Genomic DNA, 26,028 nt, shown 5'->3' with positions numbered 1-26,028 from the left:
ATGAAAACATATTTATTAAAATTTAAAATGATGTGTACACGTTGCATAGAAAAACAGGTAATTATTTATTGCTTACCAAGCCCTAAGAGGTCAATAGTGGGTTCTGATGACTTTTTTGGACTTCCTTTGGCTTCTAATTGCTGATCCTCTTTCTTCTGCGGCTTTAGAGGGAAAAAAAAAACAAAAATCACAGTTAACTTTTCTGAAAGGGATATGATGCTTAAAAAATTCCCATTACAGATGCTAAGCCAATACCAAAAATAAAAGCTCTTTTCTGTATTTGCTTATTGTAATGAATTTGATTTGTAACGAGACAAATTGCAGTTGTGATCATAAAGGACGAGGCATATTACTGTAAAACATAATCCTTATTCCTTTGCTGATATGTAATCAATTTTTAAATAAGAGTTGCCAAATAAATTAGAAAAAAAAAAACAAGTTGAAATCTTATACTGAGCCACTGCTTATCATTCACTAGGCAGAAATCCATCTGTAATCTGATTGACTAGCTTCAGCCTCCAAACTATACTGTTCTGCAGCATTAAGAAGGTTCAGGTTTTCAAAAGCTTGCATTAAAAGATGAGCAGCAGACTAGTGACACAATTTACCCTTCTTGAAAACAGTATCAGCAGAACTTGCAGACTTTGTGGACGCTAAGCACAGAAGGACATAATCTGTTTTTTTGGTCTTTCTTTCTAAGCCTGAAGGCAAGTGGCATTGACATGAAATCTGATTATGAAAATGACTTCATAAATCTATTTATAGTTCACGTCGCACCAATATCTGGCTGGTCATCCTAACTCATCTGAACATCTTGTTTTAAAATAAACTGGTTTACAGCATTGACAGGGCAAACATATTCTCTTGTGCCCGTGAACAAGACATGAATGCCTGACATGCATTTACTTCACAAAATCACAGACAGGTGAAGTGGACTGGTCGACCAGTGAGCACAGCTGTTAAGTAGAAGTGACAACTGAGTGATGGTAGAAAAGCACTGCCAGACTGGGCACTGGGCTGAGACCAACAGAACCCACTTTACTCCCACCATTATCATTATCATGTGGGTATGAAGTTATTTACTAGTCCCTTTCTTCTACTGCAAACTCAGGATAGAGTCATGAGCTTGGTGCTTGTGAAAGCACTGACAAAACTCAAGAGTACTCAAAGATGGCTCTAGTGAACAGTCTAATTTACCAACACCCCTCTTAGATGAGAAAGCACCCATTGATATCACATCCTCTGGGAAATATCTGCAATGAAAGAAACTCCATTTCTGCAGTGATGGGGAATGGGAACCTGAACACTCAAACTCATCTTTGTTCATCTTTTAGAGACATATTTCCACGCTCTTGCAAAAAAACCTTCTGTTGACTCTATGCACTTTGCTCAAGAATAAAAGGGAAGCTGCTGCTGGAAAAATATTCCATGGCTTCTCCAATTCTAAAGTGTCTTACAAGTACCATGTTTGAACACATTATTTGAAGAATAGCAAACATTTTGGATGCTTCTCTGTACACAGATAAATATTTTTGGGTGTGAGAAAAAAGAGTATTTCTGAAAGTAAACTTTTGCACATCAGTGATAAATTTAAGAACTGCTCATTCAAAAACAAGTTTTTCTACAGCTGAGCATATGTCTGAAAAGATACCACAGAACTTAAATTACTGTCACAAATATTAATCAGATTTTACAAAAAATATTTCAGAACAGAGTTCATCACAGAAATTTGTTCACTTGGTTCTCCTCCAACTCCGTACAGAACACCATGGATCACTGAGGATGTAAAAAAAAAAAACCTGTTTCTGACTTTTTGCCTGAATTCACAAAACTGATTTCTTTTTTTATTCTATATTCAGAGTTTAACATCTCTGAGTACAGAATAACAGCTTCTTTAAACTGAAAAGCAGAACTGTTAGAATTACACTAAATGTGTAAGTTCTCATTACTCCAGATTAGGTTTATGGTAACTATCTGAATGCATAAGTTTGTAATAAATTAAAGCTTAACAGGGTTGGTTTAGAGGGCAAACTTCTCACAGAAAACAAATCAGCTTTGCATACATTAGTAAATCCGAACAGATGGCATTCAAATAGCAGTTTCTTTTGTTTAGTACTTATTATTGTAGCAAGATTATCTTTTAATAAATCTAAATTTAAAAAAGGCAGTACTAATCCTGTACTTGAGCCTTCTGCTTTGTTAAATGAACTTTCTCAATAATCAATTGCCTATTTAGAGTCTGATAAGACAATGAAGGTACAACGTATAGAAATTACGTAAGATTCTCTAAGGCACCTTGTCCCAACATTGCTCTATTTTTTGATCAGCATTTTTTTTCTTATTTTACTCCTTCACTAATATCTAAAGAATAGGTTTTCACATTACTTCATAGCTAGTTACACTAACAGACTGCTAAGTTATTTTCATGCTTGTTAATATTGCAAAAATTTATTGTTATTTCTTTGAGGGAGATTCTCAAAGCATTATTCAGTTTCTCATTTATATATAGCCAGTTTTCACCAAGACTAACCTTCACTCTGAACAAAAACCCACCTCATCCATCAACTTGCATTTTATCAATATTCACTAGCAATACTCAGCAGCAATCTAGAATAATAAAAACATTTCATCTGAATATTCTCCTATTCTTAATTTTAGCAGCGACGCTACATCGCTTCCTCCTCTTCCCACTTTCCATTCCCTGACCACAACAAATGCCAGCTGCTGGAGTTTACTACTCTCCTGTTTGAGAGTTGGTTTTTTTTTTTAAATAAAAAGTACCTTAATTTTTGGTTTGGAGGCTAAGATGCTGCATGCCATAAACGCTCCTGTGCAAATTTAGAAGACATTTAGTTTGGTGCATAATGTCTGCTATGACTGGAAAAGGACCTATCTGAAATAACCTATGCTTAGGCATAAATTAAGCAAAGATGGCACTGCTGGGCAGAAAGGGAAAAAAGAAACATGGATGCAAACAATTACACTTAAGAATAACTAAATAAAATGCTCTTTGATGTGCTATTTCCTAAGACAGTTCTCTTTTTGCCCCCCCTGGACTTTGGGCTGCCTGACTGCACTGTGGTCCACCTGAAGAAGGTACAATGAAAAGCAATACCTTACTAACATGTTCTATAGGAGAGATAATGGCTTATTTCTGGGGCTGGAGAAAAAGACCTACACAGGTCCCTTCCAACCCATATAATTCTGGCACAGATAGACATTGAAATTTCCAGAAAAGAACAATCACATTAGAGTCATTTGAAAATTTTATTCCAAATCCTCAAGGGATGTGATGTCTAATTTCTGTTTAGTAGCTTTGTTCCAACAGGACTCACACATGACTAAGCTTTATGTACAGAGTGCTCTTCAGAGATGTTAAAGTTAAACACTGTGAGCACAGAAGCATGCAATGGGTAAAAAAAAAAAATAATAAAAAAAAAACAAAACCCAAAAAACCTGCATAACAAGGCAGTGACATTTTGTTAACTTACTGTTTAATTCAGTGCTTTATCTAAAAATTACTGTATTTTGCAGCAGAGTAACGTACTGTGACAAAAATCTGCTTATGATTTCTGCTGCACTAAGATTCCTTTTGGTTTCTGTCCTAAAAAAACCTGAGCCTGTTTTAGAGAATAGAATAATGTTTTAGAGGCTAGAATAATCTCACTGAAGTTATCACTTCCTTAGCTAGGTTCTGCATCCCTTTATACAGCTCTTCGAATTGGCAAATCTTGCAAGTTCTTGTAAGTATTTTCAATTAAAAAAAAACAAAACAACAAACCTCTTAAGCAGATAAAGCAGGAAAATACTTTCTTATTACCAAGCCCCAGAATGGATATCATCATTTCATGTGATTGCACAGATGATACTTAGTTGAAACACAGTAACTTTTAATTGCTTTTTCCCCACCAACGCTATCCTTTTCACAGAATCACAGGGTTGGAAGGGACCTCAAGGATCACGAATCTCCAACCCCCCTGCCACAAGCAGGGCCACCAACCTCCACATCTAATAATAGACCAGGCCTAAACTTTTACTTAAGTATTTCTCCTGAGCCTGGAGAAGGGGAGGCTCAGGAGGAGCTCATCTGTGTCCATAAATTCCTGAAGGAAGTCTAACAGTGGACAGAGTCAGACTGTGCCCAGTGCAGGCCAGGATGCAATGAGCACAAACTGGAAGCACAGGCGGTTCCCTCTGAACAAACAGCAGGTGGAATTCTATGTTGATGGAGTACTGGCACGGGTTGCCTAGAGAGGCTGTGGAGTCTCCCAGCTTTGAGACAGTGAAAACTATCTGGAGTGACTCTTGAACCAGCAGGCTGAGCGAGATGACCTCTAGAGGTCCCTTTCAACCTCAACCATTCTGTGATTCTGCCAAGTGAAACAGCGCACAGAAATTGTTAGCTACAACATTCACTCATCAGATATTTTCAGTAAGGCTGAAGGACTTCCATACTTTCAGGTACACTAACAATGTTTTAACTTTTCAGTGGAAGGGCCTGAAGCAGTCTTCTATGGAAGACTGTGGGCAATACAATTGCAGCACCAAATACTGAGTAATTTTTAAGGCGCTCATCTATCTTGACTGGTATAACATCAAATGCATGGAAATCACTGTTCAGAATTGGTTTATAGCCTATTCTTCAAGTTCTGAGAGACAATTTTAGTAACAATTCTTATGACTGCTTCAGAAGTAACAGCATCTACTGCAGAAATATTATGTGATGTTCGTATTCCATATGTTAAAGAAAACTGGGAAAAAACAAGGTTTTCTGCAGCAGAGGCTACAGTTATGAGCATCCCTAGAGGCATGCCAGTGTGTATGGGATGGCATGGAAAGGCACATACTTAACAGGAGTTGAGTAACAGTGGACTAAGAGTAGCTTTTTTTTCTCCACTGTCTAAATAGAATTTCCCTATATTATTCTTCTAAGAAGAATATGTGTGTTATGTAAGACTAATAGAAATTCTGCTCCTTCATAAAATATCTGAATAGAAAGCAGACTAATTGCCAGAACCTTAGATAATCACAAGAGCCATAGAGTCTGCATTTTATTAAAGTAAGACAAACAAACTTGAGTAATTAAAATTGATAAAGCTGCTGTCATGGAAACAATTCCGTCTATAAGTTTTTGCTCTGGTTCTAATTTCTATTTACTATCTAGTGATATCTCACTGAATCCTAATTTTATACCCCACTGAAGCTCCACAATACAATAAAACATACTGTGACAACATAACACTAAAACCTTATCCATAAGAAGTACTTAGATAATAAGATATATTATAGTATTTAAAGAGAAGACATTTAAAAGTAGGAACTTCTCCTAACTTTACCTCTAACAAATGAAATGAACACGTCAGAGAGTATCTTCTACAGACAGTAAGAAATACCTCTTTCCTAGTTACATGAAATGGAGATACAGAAATGATTATATGAATTTTAATTTCCTCACACCTTTACTGGATGTTAATTGGCTTGAATTCAGCAGATGTAGCATTAAATGCTGGCAATGTGCACATACCTGTACACTGCAACTTGTTCAACGTTAACGTTTTGAGCTAAGAAGCCATCCAAACAGAATTCTTGCCCTAACTGCTGTAAAAAGCAATCAACTGTGGATAAAATCAGGCCATCTGTAATATATTACACTCTTCAAGCAAGTACATAAGCCTGCTTAAATAGTTTTATGTAATGTAATTTTTCTAAAGACCCACACTGAGTTTATGTTTTCATTATGATGAGTGCACTCACCAGTCCGCCTCTAATCCATAGAGATACTAGGTATTACATAGTCAAAACCACTTACTGATCTTGTTAATTTCCCAACATTTCATGGTTAAGATAATTTTTAAAATTTGAATGTAAGGCAAAGACTTGACTTTTATTTCGTTCAAATTCTGACTACATTCTTTCAGAATTAAAATAGCATACTTCTAGAAAACCAATTTCTCTGTTTTCATATGATGAGAAAGTTTACCATTGCGTCATGAAAGACTGACTTATAATTCAACAATGTTGCACTGCTGTTTTCTTTCCTGTTTCTTTACTCATTGTGTGAGATAATAAAAGTGATCGAAGATTTAATTTGAAAAACAGGATTCGTAAGAATACTAGTTTAGACCAGCCAAAAATAAAAATTTTATTTGTCCCTACTAGGTCTCAAATAAAAAAAAAAAACAATCCATGCTCAGTATTACCTTTTATTGAACTCTCACAAATCATTGCTCTAGATATAACACCATTCTGGTTCAATCTGATTTATGTGAAACACTTCTTAAATCAGTTAAAACCAAATAAATCAGCAAGTAACAATCTTAATTACTCTATTTTCACATCAAGGTGTAGGGTTGATTTTATAGATTTGTTTCTCCCTCACATGTTCATCTAAAGCAAATCTCCTAGAAAATAAGAATGCATCTTTGACAAGGACAAGAGAATTGAATCACAGAATACTCAGAGCAGGAAGGGACCTCTGAAAGCCATCTAGTCCAACTGCCCTGCAATAACAGGGAACATCCACAGCTAGATCAGGTTGCCCAAAGCCTGATCCAGCCTCACCCTGAAAGCCTCCAGGGACAGGGCATCAATGACATCTCTCCAGGCAACCTGTTGCAGTGCCTCACCATCCACACCATAAAAGACATTTTCATTATATCCAACCTAAACCTACTGTCTTTAACCTTGAAACTATTTCCCCTTGTTCTATCACAACAGACCCTGCTAAAGAGTCTGTCCCCTTCTTTCCTGTAGCTCTCCCTTTTAGGTACAAAAACGTTCCTGTGAGGTCGTTATGGAGCGTTCTCCTCTCCAGGCTGAACAGCCCCAGCTCTCTCAGCCTGTCGTTGTGGAAGAGCCATTCCATTCCATGGATCATTTTCCTGGTCCTCCTCTGAACACATTCCAACATTTCCATGTCTCTCCTGTATTGAAGACTCAACATCTGGTTGCAGTTCTCCAGGTGAGGTCTCACCAGCACAGAGCAGAGGGGCAGGTTCACCTGCTGGCCACGCTTCATTTGATGCAGTCCAGGACACAGCAGGTTTTCTGGGCAACAAGGGCACATTGCTGGCTCACGTCCAGCTTCCCATCCATCAGTACTCCCAGGTGTTTCTTGACAGGGCTGTGCTCAAGCCTTTCATCCCCCAGCTTGTACTAGTAGTGGATGTTGCCATGACCAAGGTGCAAGGCCTTGCACTTGGATTTGTTGAATCTCATGAGTTTCACCGATCTTTTTTCCCCCATTTTGCTCATCCAGCCATTAGGCTTGGGTTGGTTAGATGCTAAGAGGGGATACAGATGGGACAGCTTACTGAAATGACCATATGATGTCCTGTTTTTGAATTTCACCCCATCAGCACAGGTAATAACTACCTAATATTCCCTGTCTCTGTCATGCTACACTTGGCCAAGCAGATACAAGGAGCAATTTTAGTCATGTAAATCACCTGCTTCTGGAACTCATCCTACAAGTCACAGTGAATTCTCAAGTTCTGTTCTCCCACTGAAGCTCAGTATACATAAAAGCCTTAAATCCCTGAATCACAGCATTACAGTTTTGCAGCAGACTCATCCAGAAGTCCACTCCTACTCCCTGGAATGGGTAGCCATGCTTTCTTCCAGAGTTTTACAAAGCAAGTCTGCAATGCCTGAAGCATAAGCTGCATGCTGTAGAGAGTCCAGTGTCCCAGTCAGGCATTTCATCAGATTTTGTTCAGCCAGCTATTTCTGAAGATAACCGCTGAATGAATAATTCATTGTCTCATCAGAGAAAAGAGAAATAATGGAAGCATTGCCAAGTCAATCCTCTTCCTTCCTCTGCACAAAGATTACAGAACAGCGCCAATGATGTTGTCTACAAGGGATACAGTTATCTCATGGGCAAGACAAGAAGGAAGGTCAAGGCCACCATGACTGACAGTCACACATCTACTAAATTCACATGCATAAGAGGATTTTATGAAGTTTGTTGCTGATTTTATCCATGCCACCAGCTTGTGCTTCCCTGGGCCCACACACGCTTGGTTACAAGATGTAGAAGACAAGTAGAGGAATGGGACATGGCAAGCCAGATATACAGATAACGTGAGACCCTCCATATTAGTTAAATGAAAAAAAAAACAAAAACAAACCAATCCCTTAATATTCAGATGTAGCAGCAATTCCATAAATTCCAGTTATACCCATTCTGTCCTTTTTAATCATTACTGTAACAACACAGGAAATTAATCCAAGCTTGTGAAGTGATTTAAGAACATTATCCATATGCTGCAGTTCTTTCAGAACATTTTCAAGTATGACCACGCACTCCAGTGTCTACGGGCCAGTCTGAGCTCTGCATTTATGAGACACTTGTTTGTACCTTCCCATCTACCAGATAACCCACCTCTGACAGAGGCAGCTGGTGACATTTTGCCCAGGAAATGACAATGATGAAACTTGTTTGTTAAGGGTAGATTCAGAAGTGTCAGCATGCAGAGAACATACTGAGGTTATTTTTCATTATAAATGAGTGACTCTGGGACAAAAGAATAATGCTAGCTAACTCAAGTGCAAATTTTCTGCTTCTCTAACGTTATGCCAATTATCTATGTATGTACAAACTATGGGTGTAACAGTTCTAGAAGGCAAAGGATATCCAACAGAAATACAAAACAAAATACTTAAAAAAAAAAACAAGCAGAACTTCTGCTAATTCACTACCATAGGATGTTTGTGCAAATATATATATAATAAATTTCAGCAACAGTACTTAAGATTAACATTAGGGTTGGATTCAATCTCTTAAGGTCCCTTTGAACCCATGCAATTCTGTGATTCTGTTTACCTTATTCTTTTTGCATTAGCTGTGAATTAGCAGAGGTAGCAGCATACCAGGTTCAAGACATAAGCCACATGACTAGTAGCTCTCCAGTAAAAAGTTTCAAGTAGGAGCATTTGTAAATTACTATCATGAATATCTCTCCTACTCTGAAGCAATCAATCACTGTCAAACATCTGTTCCATCAGCTGTCCAATCCAACTATCTGCTCCTACTTTCATATTGAAACATTATACAGAAAAAATGCCTCTCTGAACATTTTCCTCAATTTCATACTTCAATGAAAAATTCACATGAATCTATAATTTAGACTGTTTCATACACATCAGATCTACTCAAGCATTTATTCCTTTACCCTACCGTAGCTCCAAGAAGCTTTATGAAAGCTAGAAGATCCATCAAATAATGTAGTGAAAATCATTCCTAACCTACTTAAAAGCAATTTCCAGTTTACTCACTAGAGCTTACAGATGCTTCTGCGCTTACTGAAGTCCTTCTCTGCTCTTTATTAGGTAGGGACTTCATGCGTTGTGCATAAAGTAATTGGATTCCTTCCCTCTTCATTACCTGCTTGCAATGTAACTTTTGAGGGCAGCATAAACAGTGGAGAATTCCCATATGAGAAATTAATGTTAGTCATTTGCTATAAGATTGCAGTAGGTCTATAGATATGATTTTTCCTGACAGCTTAAATACTTTTACTACACAAGTTAGTTTAGCCAGTGTCTATTTAAAGCATTATTCACAGGTGTTACAGAATTTTTAAAGAACATTTTACAGCTCTAGGACCTGACAGGTAAATAAATTAAAACTAATTATTCCATAGTATTAAATTTGATTCAAGTTAAAGAAAATGTGTTGTTCTGCTTCCCTTCCTGTAAGATATTAATGCTTTTCTCAAGCTTTTAACTAAATGTAAAGAAATTCAGTAATCAGACTGATCTTTAAAACTCAGGATACTTTCAGCACACGATGAACTTCCATTCCACCTAAATTGCAAGAAGAGCCAAAAAAGTAGCATACTGCATCGAACCACAAGATACCCAACAGCGATATCACTACAAGGCCGTACCGATTACAGTATCTCAGCATGCAAAATCTGATGCATTTCTAATCAAGACAAAAAACACTGCACGTCAAAAAAAAAAAAGCTGCAACTCTTACTGAAACCAGAATTGCCTCAAGCAAACAGCTCACTTCAGGGGGAAAATTTAAATTTGTTATTTAAGAGCTTACTGCAATTACTCAAATTAATCACTCCCTGACACTGAACTGCTCACACTGATGTATATAAATTAAATTAGGCCATTTATACCAAACAAATCAACAATACAGGATTTTTTTTTTTTTTAATATGTATCTGAGATACTGCCTCAATAGGTATCTGAGCACTGCCTCATGAGACTGAATGTGTACAAGTCTATGGGGCCGGATGGCGTGCATCCCAAGGTTCTGAAGGAGCTGGCTGAGGTGGTTGCCGAGCCGCTCTCCATCATATTTGAAATGCTGTGGCTGTCAGATGAGGTCCCAGATGACTGGAGGAAGGGCCATGTCACTCCTATTTACAAGAAAGGGAGCAAGGAGGACCCCGGGAACTACAGGCTGGTGAGTTTCACGTCTGTACCTGGGAAGATCATGGAACAGATCTTCCTGGATGACATGCTTGATCACATGAGGAATGAGTGTGTGATCTCAGAAAGCCAGCACAGCTTCACCAGGGGAAGGTCACGCTTAATCAATCTGGTGGCCTTCTATGACAGAGTGATGGCGTCAGTGGACAAGGGAAAGGCAACTGATCTCATTTACCTGGACTTGAGCAAGGCCTCTGACATGGTCCCCCACTACATCCTTATCTCCAAATTGGAGGAACGTGGATTTGATGGGTGGACCACTCCATGGATAAGACACTGGTTGAAAGGCCGCAGACAGAGGGTGGTCATCAAGGTTCTATGTCCAGGTGGAGGCCGGTCACGAGTGGCATCCCCCAGGGGTCTGTCTTGGGACCAGTGCTCTTCAACATCTTTATCAATGACATCGAAGATGGAATCGAGCACATCCTCAGAAAGTTTGCTGATGACACCAAGCTGAGTGGTGAGGTTGACACGGCGGAAGGAAGGGATGCCATCCAGAGGGACCTCAACAGGCTTGAAAGGTGGGCTCAGGTGAACCTAATGAAGTTCAGCAATGCAAAGTGCAGAGTTTTGCACTTGGGCTGGAGGAATCCCAGGCATCCATACAGACTGGAAGGAGCGGTCCTTGAGAGCAGCCCTGTGGAGAAGGACCTGGGGGTCTTGATAGATGAAAAACTTAAGGTGAGCCAGCAGTGTGCCCTTGTGGCTCAGAAGGCAAATGGCATCCTGGGCTTCATCAGAAGAGGGGTGGCCAGAAGGGTCAGGGACGTAATTGTCTCTCTCTACTCTGCCCTTGTGAGGCCCCATCTGGAATACTGCATCCAAGTGTGGAGCCCCCAGTACAAAAAAAAACAGGGAGCTGTTGGAAATGGTCCAGAGGAGAGCCACAAAAATGATCAGGGGACTGGAGCACCTCCCCTACAAAGACAGGCTGAGGGAGCTGGGCTTGTTCAGCCTGGAGAAAAGAATGCAATCATTGCAGTCTTTCCGTACCTAAATGGAGCCTCCAAACAGGAGGGGAATCAACTCTTGGAAAGGGTAGATAACTGCAGGACAAGGGGAAATGGTTTTAAGTTGAGGAAGGGAAGATTTAGGTTGGATGTCAGGGGGAAATTATTCACAGAGAGAGTGGTGAGGTGCTGGAACAGGCTGCCCAGAGAGGTTGTGGACGCCCTGTCCCTGGAGGTGCTCAAGGCCAGATTGGATGTGGCCTTGGGCAGCCTGGTCTAGTATTAAATGTGGAGGTTGGTGGTCCTATAAGGGGCAGGGGGGTTGGAGATTCATGATCCTTGAGGTCCCTTCCAACCCTGGCCATTCTGTGATTCTGTGATCTGTACACAAAGGCCATCCAGTTCAAACGTTTCCAAAGGATAACATTTTTTTTAAGTTATTCTCAGTTTAAACTTTCACTTTAAATACCAAAGTATTTGGATTTCATTAAATGTTCACGGTTAAGGCAAAGCATTTGCCCTGATTTTTGCCTGGATAATTTTTTCCACAGTAGCTGGAATGGTGCTGTGCTTTGGATTTTTGATGAAAATAATGTTAGTAACACCTATTTTCAGTTATTGCAGAGCAGTGCTCACACTAAGTCAGGTATTTTTCAGGTTCTCCTGCTGTCCTGCCACTAAGGAGCTGGGTGAGAACAAAGAGCTGGGAGGGGACAGAACCAGGACAGCTGACCCAAAAGAATCAAAGGGATATCACACACCATATACAAATATACAACAGTGTCTGAAATAAGGGGATGAGTTCTTTATCCTAAGAGTTTGGCGCCTGCAGTCTTTTGGTGCTTTCCTTCATGTTCACTAGGTAACAGTCACAATAAGAAGCAGGAACCTGGAGCTAGAGATGGACTGCTGAGAAGGAACAGGCCTACAGCCTGCATGCAGAGGTGACAAAATTTGCTACAGATTCTGGAGGTAAGGATTTGAGTTGAGCTTGCTGCAGCTGAGAATCCTTAAAATGACTGCATCTGAATCTAAAAGCAAGGACCCACTTACAAGGACACAAAAGGCACAGGGGAAAAGCTGTGTATCAACCTTTTTTTTTTATTTAAATCTTATCTCGTCATGAAAATTGATCAGACAAAACCGAAGTATTCTACTTCTAATCCATTAAAGCCTGTTTTTAAAATCTTAGAGAAGTCATTTTAGAGGAGAAAATCTAGACATTTCCATCTTAAAGCTGTGGCTCAGCATCCCATAACAGTGCAGCTCAATTTGCAAGCTGCAAAATGCAATACATGTGGTTTGTATTTCTGCAAAGTTGTCTTACACCTCTTCAGTTTTAGAATCACAAAAGCTGAGTTCATAAAACAAGAATAAGTATTTCTCCTAGGCTTACAATGAGCTAATTAGCCTGGACAACATTAAAGTAATACAACTACATTTGCTCCAGTTCCTTAACTCATTTACAACCATGTGGCACCACCATTTGTTTTGAAAACGCACCCTGGAAAGGATAACAACAAGACCCTACACCCACAGGTAGTCACCAGCTCAGAGCATGGATCTTTCCAGATGCTGGTATCCTACTCACAGGCAAATTCAGCTCAAAATGTTACACACACGTGAACATACAGTGGATGTCTCCAATAGCTGGTCACAGATGTACTGCCTTTGCAATAAGTGGCTTCTAGATGCTCATCTCTCCACCTGCTGACCCACAGGCTCCTCTGACCTGATTCCTTCCTGTGACTGGCACAGACCTCTTACCCTACTCATCTGGTACTTTGTGATGTACCTACCCTGTAAATTGAGGATTTAAATGTAATAAGACAAAATCTACATGTCCTCTTGAGCAAAAGTTACTCACGTTAATACACAGTATAAAATGCACTATTTGCCTAGCAGACAAGTCTGCAGTAACTTATTTTGACACAAACTACAACATCCTCAAGCTGAGATATGCACTTGCTGAACGAGATGCAGAGATTTATTTTGTAACAGTACACTGACAGCCAGCTTGAAGACTAACTGCAGAATGGTTCCATTTTCTAGCTGCAGATGCCAACTTTATAAAGGCAAAATTTCAGGTAAGACAGACAAATTTATCCAGCTGTAATCCTCTTGTTATCAGAGATGGAAGGCAACTGATTGCAGACTGGTTAACAGTGCTGACTGACATAAAAGGAATTCAGCATTAAATAGACATTTTATATTTGAACAGCTAGTTAATGAGTCACTTAACTTTGTAACCTGAATTTTGCAAAATTTCCTGAAGTGAGAAACTTGTCCATTTCCTTCAAATTGCATTAAAAACTCCTGCCTCTGCCTTATCCTGCTTATATCACTACCAAAGTTAGAGCGGTATCTCCCAAAAGCCTTTCAATGAATTGTGAAAAAATAATCACTGGGATTGACGTCAGAGCAGTAAGGATTTTTATGCGCTGTTCCACTGCAATGAGCAACTACCAAACACAATGATCAACATTCTAAATACTCTAATTCTTCTAATAAAAAGACACAGAATCAACATCTATGTCAGTTAAACTGTAAGACACTGAAAATGTCATGACAGCCTGAACTTGAAAGCTACTAAACATTCTCTCCTTTTTTTTTTTTAAAAAAAAGAAATTACTCAGAGCTTAAACTGATGTCAGAGGTTTGACAATTGCCTGTAGCATCTGAAATTATTTTTCATGAAAAATGAAGTTACCATCTTTACTCTTAAGAACCATTTGCACATCTGACAGTTCTTGCTTCTATCCAGCTGCTACGTCTTGATGCTCACACACTGAAGTGGGGTACCTCTCCTGAGGGGTTTAAGCCCATTCTAACGTAACCACAGTAAAATGAAAGAATACACAAAGACCCCTGATTGCTTTGCTCCTGATCCAATAAATCTAATTGTTACACTTCCTTTGTTTTCATATTATTCTAAATGTGGTAAGATTATTATTTTGAGCAACATTATTTAAATTTCTTGCTTCTGTTTTCAACTTCATATCTGTATCTTTCCTCATATTCAACTCTGTACGTCGGTACCACTTCTGTAAAGATATCATACCATTTTGTTCTTGCACATTTCATTGACTGTGCACAATCTAACCAGTGCTGTAATTTTTATAAAACCTTTTATATGAGATTGCATATATGCACTTTCAATCATATATGCTCCTATTTTTTTCAAAGGCCTCTAAATGCTCCAGTCCTGGTCTCTGATTAAAGCTGATTTAGTTCAAAACAATTTATACGCACGTGCTTTTCATTTTATTATATATGTACCTACATATTGTTGTAGGAGTCAACTTCTACAAACAGGCTAAAAGCAGAACTAACGTACCTCAGCACAGGTATTAACGTTTTAAAATGAAGCACAGAAATGAAAGCTGTAACATAACTTACTCTGGCAACTCTGCAGTTGCCTACTCAATTTTCTTTAATTCATGTGGGAAAAAGCTGATTCGTATCAGATGTAAGCAGGAGAAATCTGAAAATACCATTCGTTAGTAGGTATTACCAACTCAAAACCCAGGTCTGATTTAGTATTAGACTCTGTACAGAGGAAAAAGATAACTGAGTTTCACGTAAATCTAAATACACCCAACGACACCTTGTTGTTAAAGATAGTTTAGCAAGTAAAACAAAGACAAATTTAACCAAAGAAACTCAAACCTAAGCTTGTTTTCATAGGTTTAAGATTCCATTTATTTAGAATTGATAAAAAACAAACTTGAATATAATATTCTGCCATAGAGCAGAGTTGATAGAATCAAGCAGATACAGAGAATGCAGACTGGACTGGGGAAAAAAGTGTGATACCGTTCTTACGGTCTCACTCTTTTTCTGAAACTTAAAAGGCAAATATCCTTTTTCCTCCCATCTGACAAATAAGGTTTTCTATTACTTCTACCTGCAATATTTATTTCCTAATATCTTTGTCTACAGCTCTAATAGGTAATAAGACCCATGGCAGATTACTTTCATGAGATTAGAAGTTTCAAAGCAAGCCCTAAACACAAGGAATCCTTTGTTACCTGCACAAAGAATGAATTACACAGCTTTGGGAAGGAAAATCTCACTTCTTATGCTAATCTGTAGAAGGGCATAGGACAAAACCTTAAAAATAATCTGGTCTCTTCCAAAACATGGAAAAGGTAGTATTAGAAACAGAAAACCAGGCTGCACAGGTCCCTAAGAAGCAAATTAAAAGAACAAGACTGAAATACACCCTTGGTTGAGGTAGGAGGCAGGGAAACAGGCTGTCCTATATTTTAATCACATAGTCCTGAATGCTGAACTTTAACTCAGATCTACTTCCCATTAATTTATGCAAACAAGGACTAAGTATATAAAGAAGACTATCTACGCAATCACAGTGAAAAAGTTATTTTTCAGTTCCTCCGGTAAATACTCAATTATATATTAACATCAAATTTTTATAACATTTTATGTAAGATTATAAGAAAAAACATTAAAAATGAAATCATTCAGGAAAGCAAAATTATGCTTACAGTTTTAAAAGAACATGCTCATGAACTCATGCGATTTAGCAGGCCTCATCAATCATAAGACAATTAAATTTAGAATTACATTACAGATATTCTAAACGTTGAAATTATAACTCAGGTCTGTATTTGCTGAGTAGACTTATTCTTACAGTTTAAAAGTAAAACACTTAAGTAAACCACTTCCAAACTGGTGCTTAAGCGTACACCAAAATTTTAGCTACTTTTCTTTCTTCCAGCCAATAGAGACTAATGCTCCTTTTGCCTCACTTGCCCAAACAGGTTGATCTTTTGTGGCAGTTCTTAAGTTCTTTACAGAGAGTGATGAGGTGCTGGAACAGGCTGCCCAGAGAGGCTGTGGATGCCCCGTCCCTGGAGGTGTTCAAAGCCAGGTTGGATGGGGCCCTGGCAGCCTGGTCTAGTATTAAATGGGGAGGTTGGTGGCCCTGCATGTGGCAGGGAGGTTGGAGATTCATGATCCTTGAGGTCCCTTCCATCCCTGGCCATTCTGCGATTCTCTTTAGGGGCAGAGGGGACAACACAAAGAAACCACAGCAATTTCTTCATCTTTGGTAAATGAATGTTAGACACTGTTTTGTCTACAGGAAAGGGAAAAGCTGCTAATATAAAGACTCCACTTCTACTTGAGGGGTTTGCTCATACTTTCTAAAAGGGCAAATAAACTTATGTCAGTACCTCCATAACACTGGCCATCTGGTGCAGGTTGGTAACAATTGGACAGTCAGCACATCACTGTTATCACTGAGTTTAAGCAGGCAATTTAGTCCACAGTTTGAGGAAGAAAAACAGCCTTTGATATACTGCCACTGGAAGATAACCTCTAACTGACCCACTCCTGTCACCTAAATCAACTTTATACATAAACAAGAGCCAGTTTCAAATTCAAGATGCAATATAATAAAACAAATTCAACTTACAGTGTCAAAGAGTACTTCAGTTAATCAAGTTAACTGCTGCACTCCTTTAAAAACATTCATCATCCTGATATGTTCAGGAGAAAAATCTTAACTTTGAATGTCAAAATTAGTTTGCAAAAGCACAGATAGTTTGTGAAGACAAAAAACAGCTTGCTCTTTACATCCCGACCATTTAACTTTACTGTCCAAATACAACAAAATCTGTCTTGGCAGGGCCCATTTTGAAAAAGAAAAGGAGATATAGTTTCATGGTAATTACAACGCTCAGTATGCAATATTTTACAGTGGAACTATCAGAATGAACCATGAAAGTCTTCAACTGATGCAAAGTCCCTAAAGTAAACACCATAAAAAGCTATACAGTGCTGAATGAAAACAATTTCAAAGCATTAAGTGCCTAGAATTTATCTGAACTTTCTAATTTTACAATAAGAAATACGTGTTAAGTTTACTGAGGATGGTTTTCTAAATCACTTCTGGCTTAATTCTGGATTGCTAGCATATCAGATTTCCTGTATTTAACAACTAAAGCAATATATAAAATTGAATCCTGCCTCACCTGAACATTTTAGGCACATGAATTTTCTTCCCCCTACTTCTGCAAGTGATGCAGAAGCAATTGCTCACCACCTCTCGACTAATGTCTACCAAGTCCCCTGAGCAGTAGAGGGCAGCAAGATTCACTCCCAGCCTGTTCAAAACTCCCTTCATATAACATCGGATAGCATGGAATACCCCTTTGGGCACTCTAAGTCAGCCACCCTCATTCTGTTCCCTCCCAGCTCCTTGGGGCCCTCACTGAGAATGGTCTTAGCTCTATACAATACTGCTTAGCAGGCAACTATAAACACTGGTGTGCTATCAACATTGTTTTTCTCCTAGAACCAAACCACAGCATCATACCAGACACTCTGAAGAAAACAATTCCATCCCAGCAGAAACTAAGGCATACAGTTTAATGATCAGACTGCATCCCATCCTTTCCTTTGGTGGAAAACTGGTATAAGACTGACAGGGTGCACACTGCATGGAGCAACTTACCTGAGTGCTCCTTTGTGCAAGGAGCAGACACTACACAAAAGGAATGAACAGCTTAAGTCTGAATTCCAGAAACTACTGTAAGGCTTTGCTAGCTCCTTTACGCACTAGTAGAATATGTAGGCTACGTGTTCTTTTGAAAGTTGCCAAATGACTGTAAATTGAGCATATTCAATTTCCTGAGGAGTAAGAGGTCTTTCTCAGTAGAAATACTAGAAATAAATAGGAGTTCAGTGTTTCACTTTGCCCTTGAATGAAGAACCAGTTCAATCAGCCTTAGCAGAAAAGGGAAACACAGAAAATCATGTCTGATTTGGGAAAGTTCACCAACCTCAACTATGCAAAGGACTAATAAGAAAGAAAAACTACTCAGCAGCTGATGAAAGGGTGGGCAGGGTGATGAATCTTTTAAGATGGTTGTTGAAATTTTATCCATTTTTTCTTGCCAAGTATTTAATAATTTTCACATGTAATCATCAATGAAATAGGAGGCAGCAGACTATAGACTTCCCCTCCCCTCACTCCCAAACTGGTTAGAAGCATCTGATTTTAGGGTTGTTTTTTAGCAAATTTAAAATCTTAGTTGTAATTGCGTGTACAAAACATCTAAAAATTGCCTACATTGGATGACAGCCTCTCTTGCATTATTACTCCTGCTGTTGGCCCTTAAGAAGCATTATGAAGCATGTGAGTGGCCCCACTTGCTTATTTTTGCAACTCAACACATTTTGTATTCCTGGAATTGTATTTCAGTTAGATGCAAACTACCTGGGCTTTGGCTCCAATTTTCTGGAGCCAGTTCTCATGTTGTAAAAAATCTATCTAATAATTGTTCCAGCAGTTTTCATGCAATCTTTTCTCAAAGTAACTCTAAAGATAAGGTTCACAGAATCACACACTGTAGGGGTTGGAAGGGACCTCCAGAGATCATCGAGTCCAACCCCCCTGCCAAAGCAAGTTCCCTACACCAGGTCACACAGGTAGGCATCCAGGCAGGTTATCTTAAGGTTATATTAAGCTTGGAAAAAAAAAAAAAAAAAAAGAAAACAAGATCTATAATTGCGGAAATGGCACAAGGAAGTACCCTGGGTTTCTCAGAGAAAAGGGCTTTCTCTTAATGAGTGCTGTTGGTGCACTGGAGATGCTATAGTTTGGTCACTGCCAACTCCAGAAAATGTTAATAAGAGACTTCAAACTGAAAATTGATGAGTGTCTGAAGACCTTTCAAGGAAGACCTTGAAAATATGAGTTACTGAATACTGAGAGTAACGTGGCATGTAATTCTACTTTAGAATCCCAGAATCACAAGTTTGGAAAGGACCTACAAGATCATCTAGTCCAACCATCCTCCCACTACCATTACTACCACAAGCAAGCTTTTATCCTTATGGTATTGTTTTACTTATTCTGAGCAGGATCAAGGAGACAGTGAAGGAAGGAAAAAGAGAATGCAAGAATATGTGCAGAATCCAGATGTCACTAGGTCAGTTGCTCCTAGGATAAGCTGGCAGATTCCTGAAGAGAATTCCTTTGGTAGCTTAAGTCCCTGTATGCTTACTAGGCAGTTAATTATTGCATTCTTCAAGAGAATTTGCTTTTTCCACACAAAATGAGAAATTTTACTTCCCCATTCCTTACAAATGTTAGTTCAAGAGCTTTATTCCTCATGCTCCAGTTCTTTGTCCATTCTTATACAGAACAATTACTTCCCTTTAACATTTACCTAAAATTGGGATCTGAATTTATGAAATGAGGGTGCTGGTAAAGCGGCACCCATCTCAGACTAATAATATGATCTATCAATAGTTATAAGGTTACAAGAACTTCAAGTCACTTGTAATCTCCTATTTTAAACTTATATAAGAGTCTTCTGTGCTTAAGAGGCTCTAGCTCTCAATTACTAGCTTAAAATATGAAAATATTTAATTGAAAATTAAGATAATTTATCATTGGAAGGTGTCATCTTCAAGTAAAAAAATGCTGGAAGTGTAAACAAATTCACGTTCACCCATATTTCATCTTTCATTTTCCCAAAGGGCACTAAGAATTCTATTTTAACTGTTCACATAAGAGTTTCTCATTAAATGCAGTTTTTCAAACCTTTATGCAGATGACCTAAAAGAGGCAACAAATCCTCACAATCTGTAGTTCTGATATCCAAGGAAATAAATGCATTCATTTTGCTGGTTAATTTGCTATAATTTAAAGTACAACTCTGAATCCTAACAGATTACCATACCAGCCCTGTTATAAATATTCTGCCCACAGTAGAAAGTCTAAAACAAAATACGAAATTCTGTTTTTCTGACATGATATGTTAATATATAATTATGTGCTCACTGAGCATTTAGTATTCCAATTATTATACTGTTTTTCTGGAAAAACTGAAGCACACTGAATGCTCCACAGTCTGAACTGGTAGTTGGTTATATTATGGCAACTCTTACATGTCATCTTGTAATTGCACAAACTACTAGTGAATCAATGAAATCTTCAATACATATTTTCTTATCTAAAGGTTACAAGAAATTTGCTGTATATATGTAGCAACAGTTTTATCAGCTGAGATCCATATTAACTACTGTACAGTATTTCAGGATCAAATTAGCGCTTACATGGCAAGAAAGCTAACTCCCTGTCTTATCTGACCACTTTTAGCCCATTACCAGCATGAAAAACAAAACAGACCACTGGAACATGCTTTACAAAGCACCAGAAGCTGCAATTAATAACAGGGAAGTTTCAGTGCTATTCCATAGGATTGCATGAGCTCTTAAACAGAAGAAAAAAAAGCAAGCATTACAACTGCCAGTGGCTTAGCAATATCACTATTTTATTTTTACAGAGTACTGCAGGATCTGATGTTGAACACCACACTGTTGGCTACTCCCAATAAAATATTAATCACTGTGGCTGACCGTCAATCTGTAGCAGATCTTGTTATAATACAAATCGCCCAGTAATTCGTAATTGTAATCACAGAAAGCAGAACAACCCTGAAAACCTGACGCCAAGTAAGTACCTTACTTCTCACTGTTCTGAAGATTTCGCCTGGACCTTGTGGAAACTCTATTCTGCATCTATTGCTGTCTCCAATGAGAACTTTCCTGAAAACTGATTCCCATGGGAACCGCCTCAAGGACATGGTGATTCTTACTAAAAAGCCCACTGGCATTTAATCCATTAAAATGTACATTTCTGTCAGTTTCACTTACAAAAGCATGCTAGCCAACAAAGACTTACATGATAGCCACCTGACACACCAGCATAATGTTGGAATAATGCACTTTACTAAACACACGTTATAAGCTTTGAAAATACAAAATAAACAGGGCTGAACAGTCAGTTTGCTAAAGGTTAAAGATCGGCCAGCCACTCTTAGCCAAATGTAGGCACAGATTTCATTCTTTGAAGTAGAGACTAGAATATAAGTATTGAATGTGAACATTTTGCTGTTGGGTTTTCTAAGATACTGTCCTTTCTTTTGTTTCAAAAGTTAACAAGCTCAGAACAAGATATAAAATACAAGGCACTGGGAACGTAAGACTCATATGTGACTTTGCTAAAGCTCTCTGTAGTTTTATATAGCTTCACTTTAAACCTTTTGCTAGTTTAATGCCTGCTTTTCTTTTTCATCTTCATTGATTCTTCTGTAGGATGGACAAAACATTGACTGAATTACCTTAATAAAAAAATTCCTTTAAAACTGACAATCGCGTGGTTACATATTTTCAATAAATTTTCAAGTCTGGAATGTCTGCACTGGTGATATACTATGTTTGCAAGAAGGTGCAGTGATTTCAGGTATGAAGAACCCTTAAAGTCTGTTTCCTTCTTCAGGACGGTCAATACTGGGATAAATAATCTGCTTCTTGTTGTGGTGTTGGAAATATGGTATTGTGGTCAAGAGTCCAGCATTCCCCTACTGATTCAACATGCAGTATTTAAAATACCCTACAGACAGTCTTTACCAGGATGTTAAGTCCATCATTATTAGTTAAACTAAGAAGAACATCACTGTATGTAATATTTTCAAGCAGAATTGCAGCATAAAAATCCATATGCATAACTAAAACCTTTTCATTCTCCATCCCACCAGAACTTCTCCAGTGGAAACACAAGAATTCAATACAGGTCTCACTTGGATTCTAGAAAGTGACTGATTTTAAAGTTTATAGGTAGTGTCTAAAAGTAGTGTACTTTCAACAATCCTTGAAAACCTTGAAAAGCCCCAGCTTAAATAATATATTAAATAAAAAAGATGACACACAGACGAGTCTCATTTGAGCAATCAGTGCTGATGTATTAATAATGAAATAAAATATGCTGCATGTTCAAACATTCTCCAGCTGTTACAACACTGTGATCTAGTGCAGATGTGTTTATGGAATTATGCATTTTGTACTACAAGCACTTAAATTGAAAACGCTTTCTTGCTCAATCATTTAACTGGCATTACATTTCAAATGTAAGTCTAATCAGAGGCATTTGGTGTGGGCTTTATATCAAGCATTAGGGTAGATCCTCAGCTGTAATGGCGCAATGCAGTCCCTTCTCCTCTCAGTGAAGTTCTCCTAGCCACGTGACAAGGCCAAGTCACCCCTGCAATAAAAACTCCTTTCTCCTCCCAGCCAACGCTAGACTTCTGAGCTTTACAAACTACAGCAACATTTTTAGCCTGTATGACTATATTATATTGTTTTGATCACAACACTTAATTTGGCTGGATGTAAAAGAACTGTGCCCTTGCAGAGCTCCAATAATCAAGAATATTAATATTTATCTTACCACTAACAAACGTGCTTTGACATCCTACCATACGTATAAGGATATCCTTTTTCCACTAGGTTATTGAAGCAGTCCAAATTGTCATCACAACGTGTTGCCTCTGTAATTCTAAAACTGCTTTCCAATTCCACACACACAGAAAAAACTTGTACTGGGGAGGGTTATTGTTCCCCATTCACATATGCATATATTTTTGTATCTCTTTATTATGCAAAATAAAGAAAACTGAAATTTGAAAACTGAACTAGAAATACATCTGCAATCACAGGGCATGAATATTCAATATTTTTCATAATTGTAACAGAACATTACTGAGGAATTAAACGACGGATGGGGACACCAATGTGTTTTGTGGACTACGATGCAGATAAGAACATACTTGATATAAGAACATAATTGGAGTCATATTGGTAACAAGACACCTGTCTCAGAACAAACTACTGCATTTAAAACTTAAACTATCCATTCATTTTCTCTTTAATATTAACTCTACAAGCAGTGTAGATCAGTATACACGAAATTTTAAATGTTCTTACGTTGCTAAAGCTGCTTGTTGTACTTTAATATAACTGCTTAAAGAAGCAGCTTAAGCTGGTTTGCCTGTCACATTTTGTGACACATTCCAGTTGAATATTTTCAGGTTATCCAGATAGGAGATATTAATTCAACTCTATAGATTAAACATTTATTTTTAAAATGGACTCATTTAAGAAAGATATCACTAAATAATCATATGGCGCTCAGTAAAGCTGAAAATTTTCTATGTAAGAATGGCAATGGTACCTCTTAAAAACCTTAATCATTTAAGACTGTATTTTAACAAATCCAAACTCATCTTCCTGCAACCTCATACAGAAATAACAACACACATAATAAATAAGCCATTTGTATGGATTGTCTGGATTGTGTATGTGTGTTTTATTTTCCTTGCAGCTACAAATTTCATTTTTTTAATGAAAACTACACTATGACCAACAGTACAGTTTCAAATAACTGAGAAAAAGAAGATATTCTTACCTTTTCAACTGCTACTTGTTTTGATGCTTTTTCTGTTTCTCTCTCTCTCTTTTTCTCTTCTTTCTTTTTTTCTTTTTCCTTCTGAGGAAAAGAAATAAAAGCATTAGCTAATACTCAATAACAATGCATTTGCAAACATACTGAATGTCCCGTCATATAGAAGAAAGATCTTCAGTTAGTCCCTTTGAATTCAGAGCTTATGCTCCTACCCACACTGCTTCCAGAAGTGATCTGTTTTGCTCAAATAGTGCTACTAAAAATATTAAATTTCGTTTTGCAAGTTTAAGAAAATATTATTTTGCTTCTCACCTGCATTTCCACTTACAAGCAGAAAGAAAAACATACAATTGTTGTTTTTTTCCTAAGAAAAGACCTGAAGAGAAAAAGTATCTACAACTGGACACAGAATACAGCTGAGGTGAGGACACATACAAAAATAGCTTACTGAAGTTTATTTTGTTCGTATCATACGATCTAACTGCTCTACCCCACCTTCTGAAATCTTCTCACGATCCATGAGAACTCTGGTTTTGACACTTGCTCTTAATATTCACTAGCATCTCTCTAACAACACTGAAATCCCACAAAGAACAGAAAGAAACAAGTGTGTCATCTTTGACTAGTATCAAAGATTACCACAAAAGAACTGTTTTCCTTGTAGCATCCATTGCTTTCTAAGTCAAAACAGAAACCGTCTTGAATTTCTGCGTCAGGGATCACTTCTTGTCTTCCAGTACAATAATAAGTGGCTATCAAAGACAGCATAGAACAAGGTTCAAAATAAGAGGAGACTATTTTCTACACATGCTGTAACTAAGCTGTGGAATTCCTTGCCACAGGTCATTCAGTTGCTAGGAGCTAACATGGTTTGAGGGGAAATCAGAAAATTTCCAAAAACTACCATAGTTTAGGTTTTGCTGGATTCAGCAACACTTGACATCATAAGATCTGAGTTATAGAGGGAAGCTCTGAAACTTTCAGTTTCAGCTTTGCAGTTCTTTTATTCTGTCATTTAAGTAAGGTGACAGAGAGTAAACAACAGATCAAGTGGTGAGGGGTAAAAGGAAAGGGGATTTGTGGCATCTGCCATGGAAGGAGTGGAGAGTAATCAACTGACTGATAACCTCTCTCACTAATACAGCTTCCAGCCTGACCAAAGAATTGTAAGACAACATGCACGTAACCTTAACCTTCTGCAGAGTTACCAGTTTTTAAAGGCCAATTGAGTAGTATTAACATGATACTCCTGCATGTAGAATGTTGACTTTGGTCATATGAAAGACTTAGTGAGTCATACGACAAGAGGTTGACCCAGAAAGGAAACAAGAGAGCCGTTTCCTCTGAAAGAATCATAGCAGTGCTATGGAAGTTGTGTCCCATTTATTAATTCAAAAGTGCACAGGTCTAACAAGACCAAAGCACACTCCTCCAAGCTCCTGCTCATAACATACAGAAGATGGAGTCTCTTGAGGCACCAGGAGCCACTGTGCCACTCAGCTTCCTCTAGCGAACAGTTACAACACAGGTGAGGGATGTGAAAAGAGGGAAGAAGTGAATCTGTGCAAGCTCTCCCACAAGGTGAAATCAACTGAGGCCTCACAGCAACTGCAGCACCAAGACAAACAGCACCGAATTGCAGCCGTTGATGATACCCTCCTGCATGGGAGGAAGCCTTGCAGGCTTACTGAACTAAGATTGCAAACACACAGCCATGCTTTTCAAATGAAGCTTAGCCCTTCTTTCATTATCGTATGGCCAATTCTAGTATCGATTTGAATTCTAAACGCTCCCCAAACGTTGCGACTGTAATCATGTACTGTGCACACATACATATGCACATACAGAATACTTTTTCCAGAAGTTGTTTATCCCTTTCCTCCCTCCCTACTTTTCTCAAGTTGAATAATTTAAGTACACTTAATCTCTTCTCCTGTAGATTCTCTTCTAGGACTTACACAACTATTTGTCTTCTCGCCCACTGGGAAAGGTTGTTCCAAGTGTTAAAACAGTACACTTGCTTCTCAGATACAATGATAGGTCACTACGTTCAAATGAACACAGAATTAGAGGTTTTTGCATATTATCTTCAAGATTTCTCGATCTCCAGTTTGACTTTGACATACATAATTGTTATTAAAAAATATATTTTACTGGAGAAACCTCACTTCTAGAGGAAAAAAAATCAGGAAATTTAAATTCTTTGGACTTCAAGAGGACATACAGTAAGTTTCATACAGCAAAAGCACCGCGGAAGTGACAAAATACAAACAAGAAACACCTCTCAACAAACCCCACATTGGAGTGGAGATGCAAAGACAAATCCTAAGGATCTTTTGAAAAAGG

The 26,028-nt window shown here is 38.1% G+C and overlaps 1 protein-coding gene across 2 annotated transcripts in view; it reads right to left on the bottom strand.

Annotated features, from left to right (window-relative positions):
* Nucleotides 1-26,028, bottom strand: part of SMAP1 (small ArfGAP 1) — a 94,176-nt gene that overhangs the window by 21,593 nt on the left and 46,555 nt on the right. For both annotated transcript variants that reach the window (XM_042887031.1, XM_042887038.1), the window contains 2 exons: nucleotides 23,686-23,766; nucleotides 77-161 (listed from right to left, as the gene is read on the bottom strand). In XM_042887031.1, coding sequence (XP_042742965.1) covers nucleotides 77-161; nucleotides 23,686-23,766 — 166 coding nt within the window. The remainder of the gene's footprint in view (nucleotides 1-76; nucleotides 162-23,685; nucleotides 23,767-26,028) is intronic.

The sequence above is a fragment of the Lagopus leucura genome, unplaced genomic scaffold, assembly GCF_019238085.1.
Source record: "Lagopus leucura isolate 7727_CA_CO unplaced genomic scaffold, USGS_WTPT01 Super-Scaffold_73, whole genome shotgun sequence".
NCBI classification, from domain to species: Eukaryota; Metazoa; Chordata; class Aves; order Galliformes; family Phasianidae; genus Lagopus; species Lagopus leucura.
The sequence above is the reverse complement of the archived record's forward strand: the minus strand, read 5'-3'. Positions and strand labels throughout refer to the sequence as shown.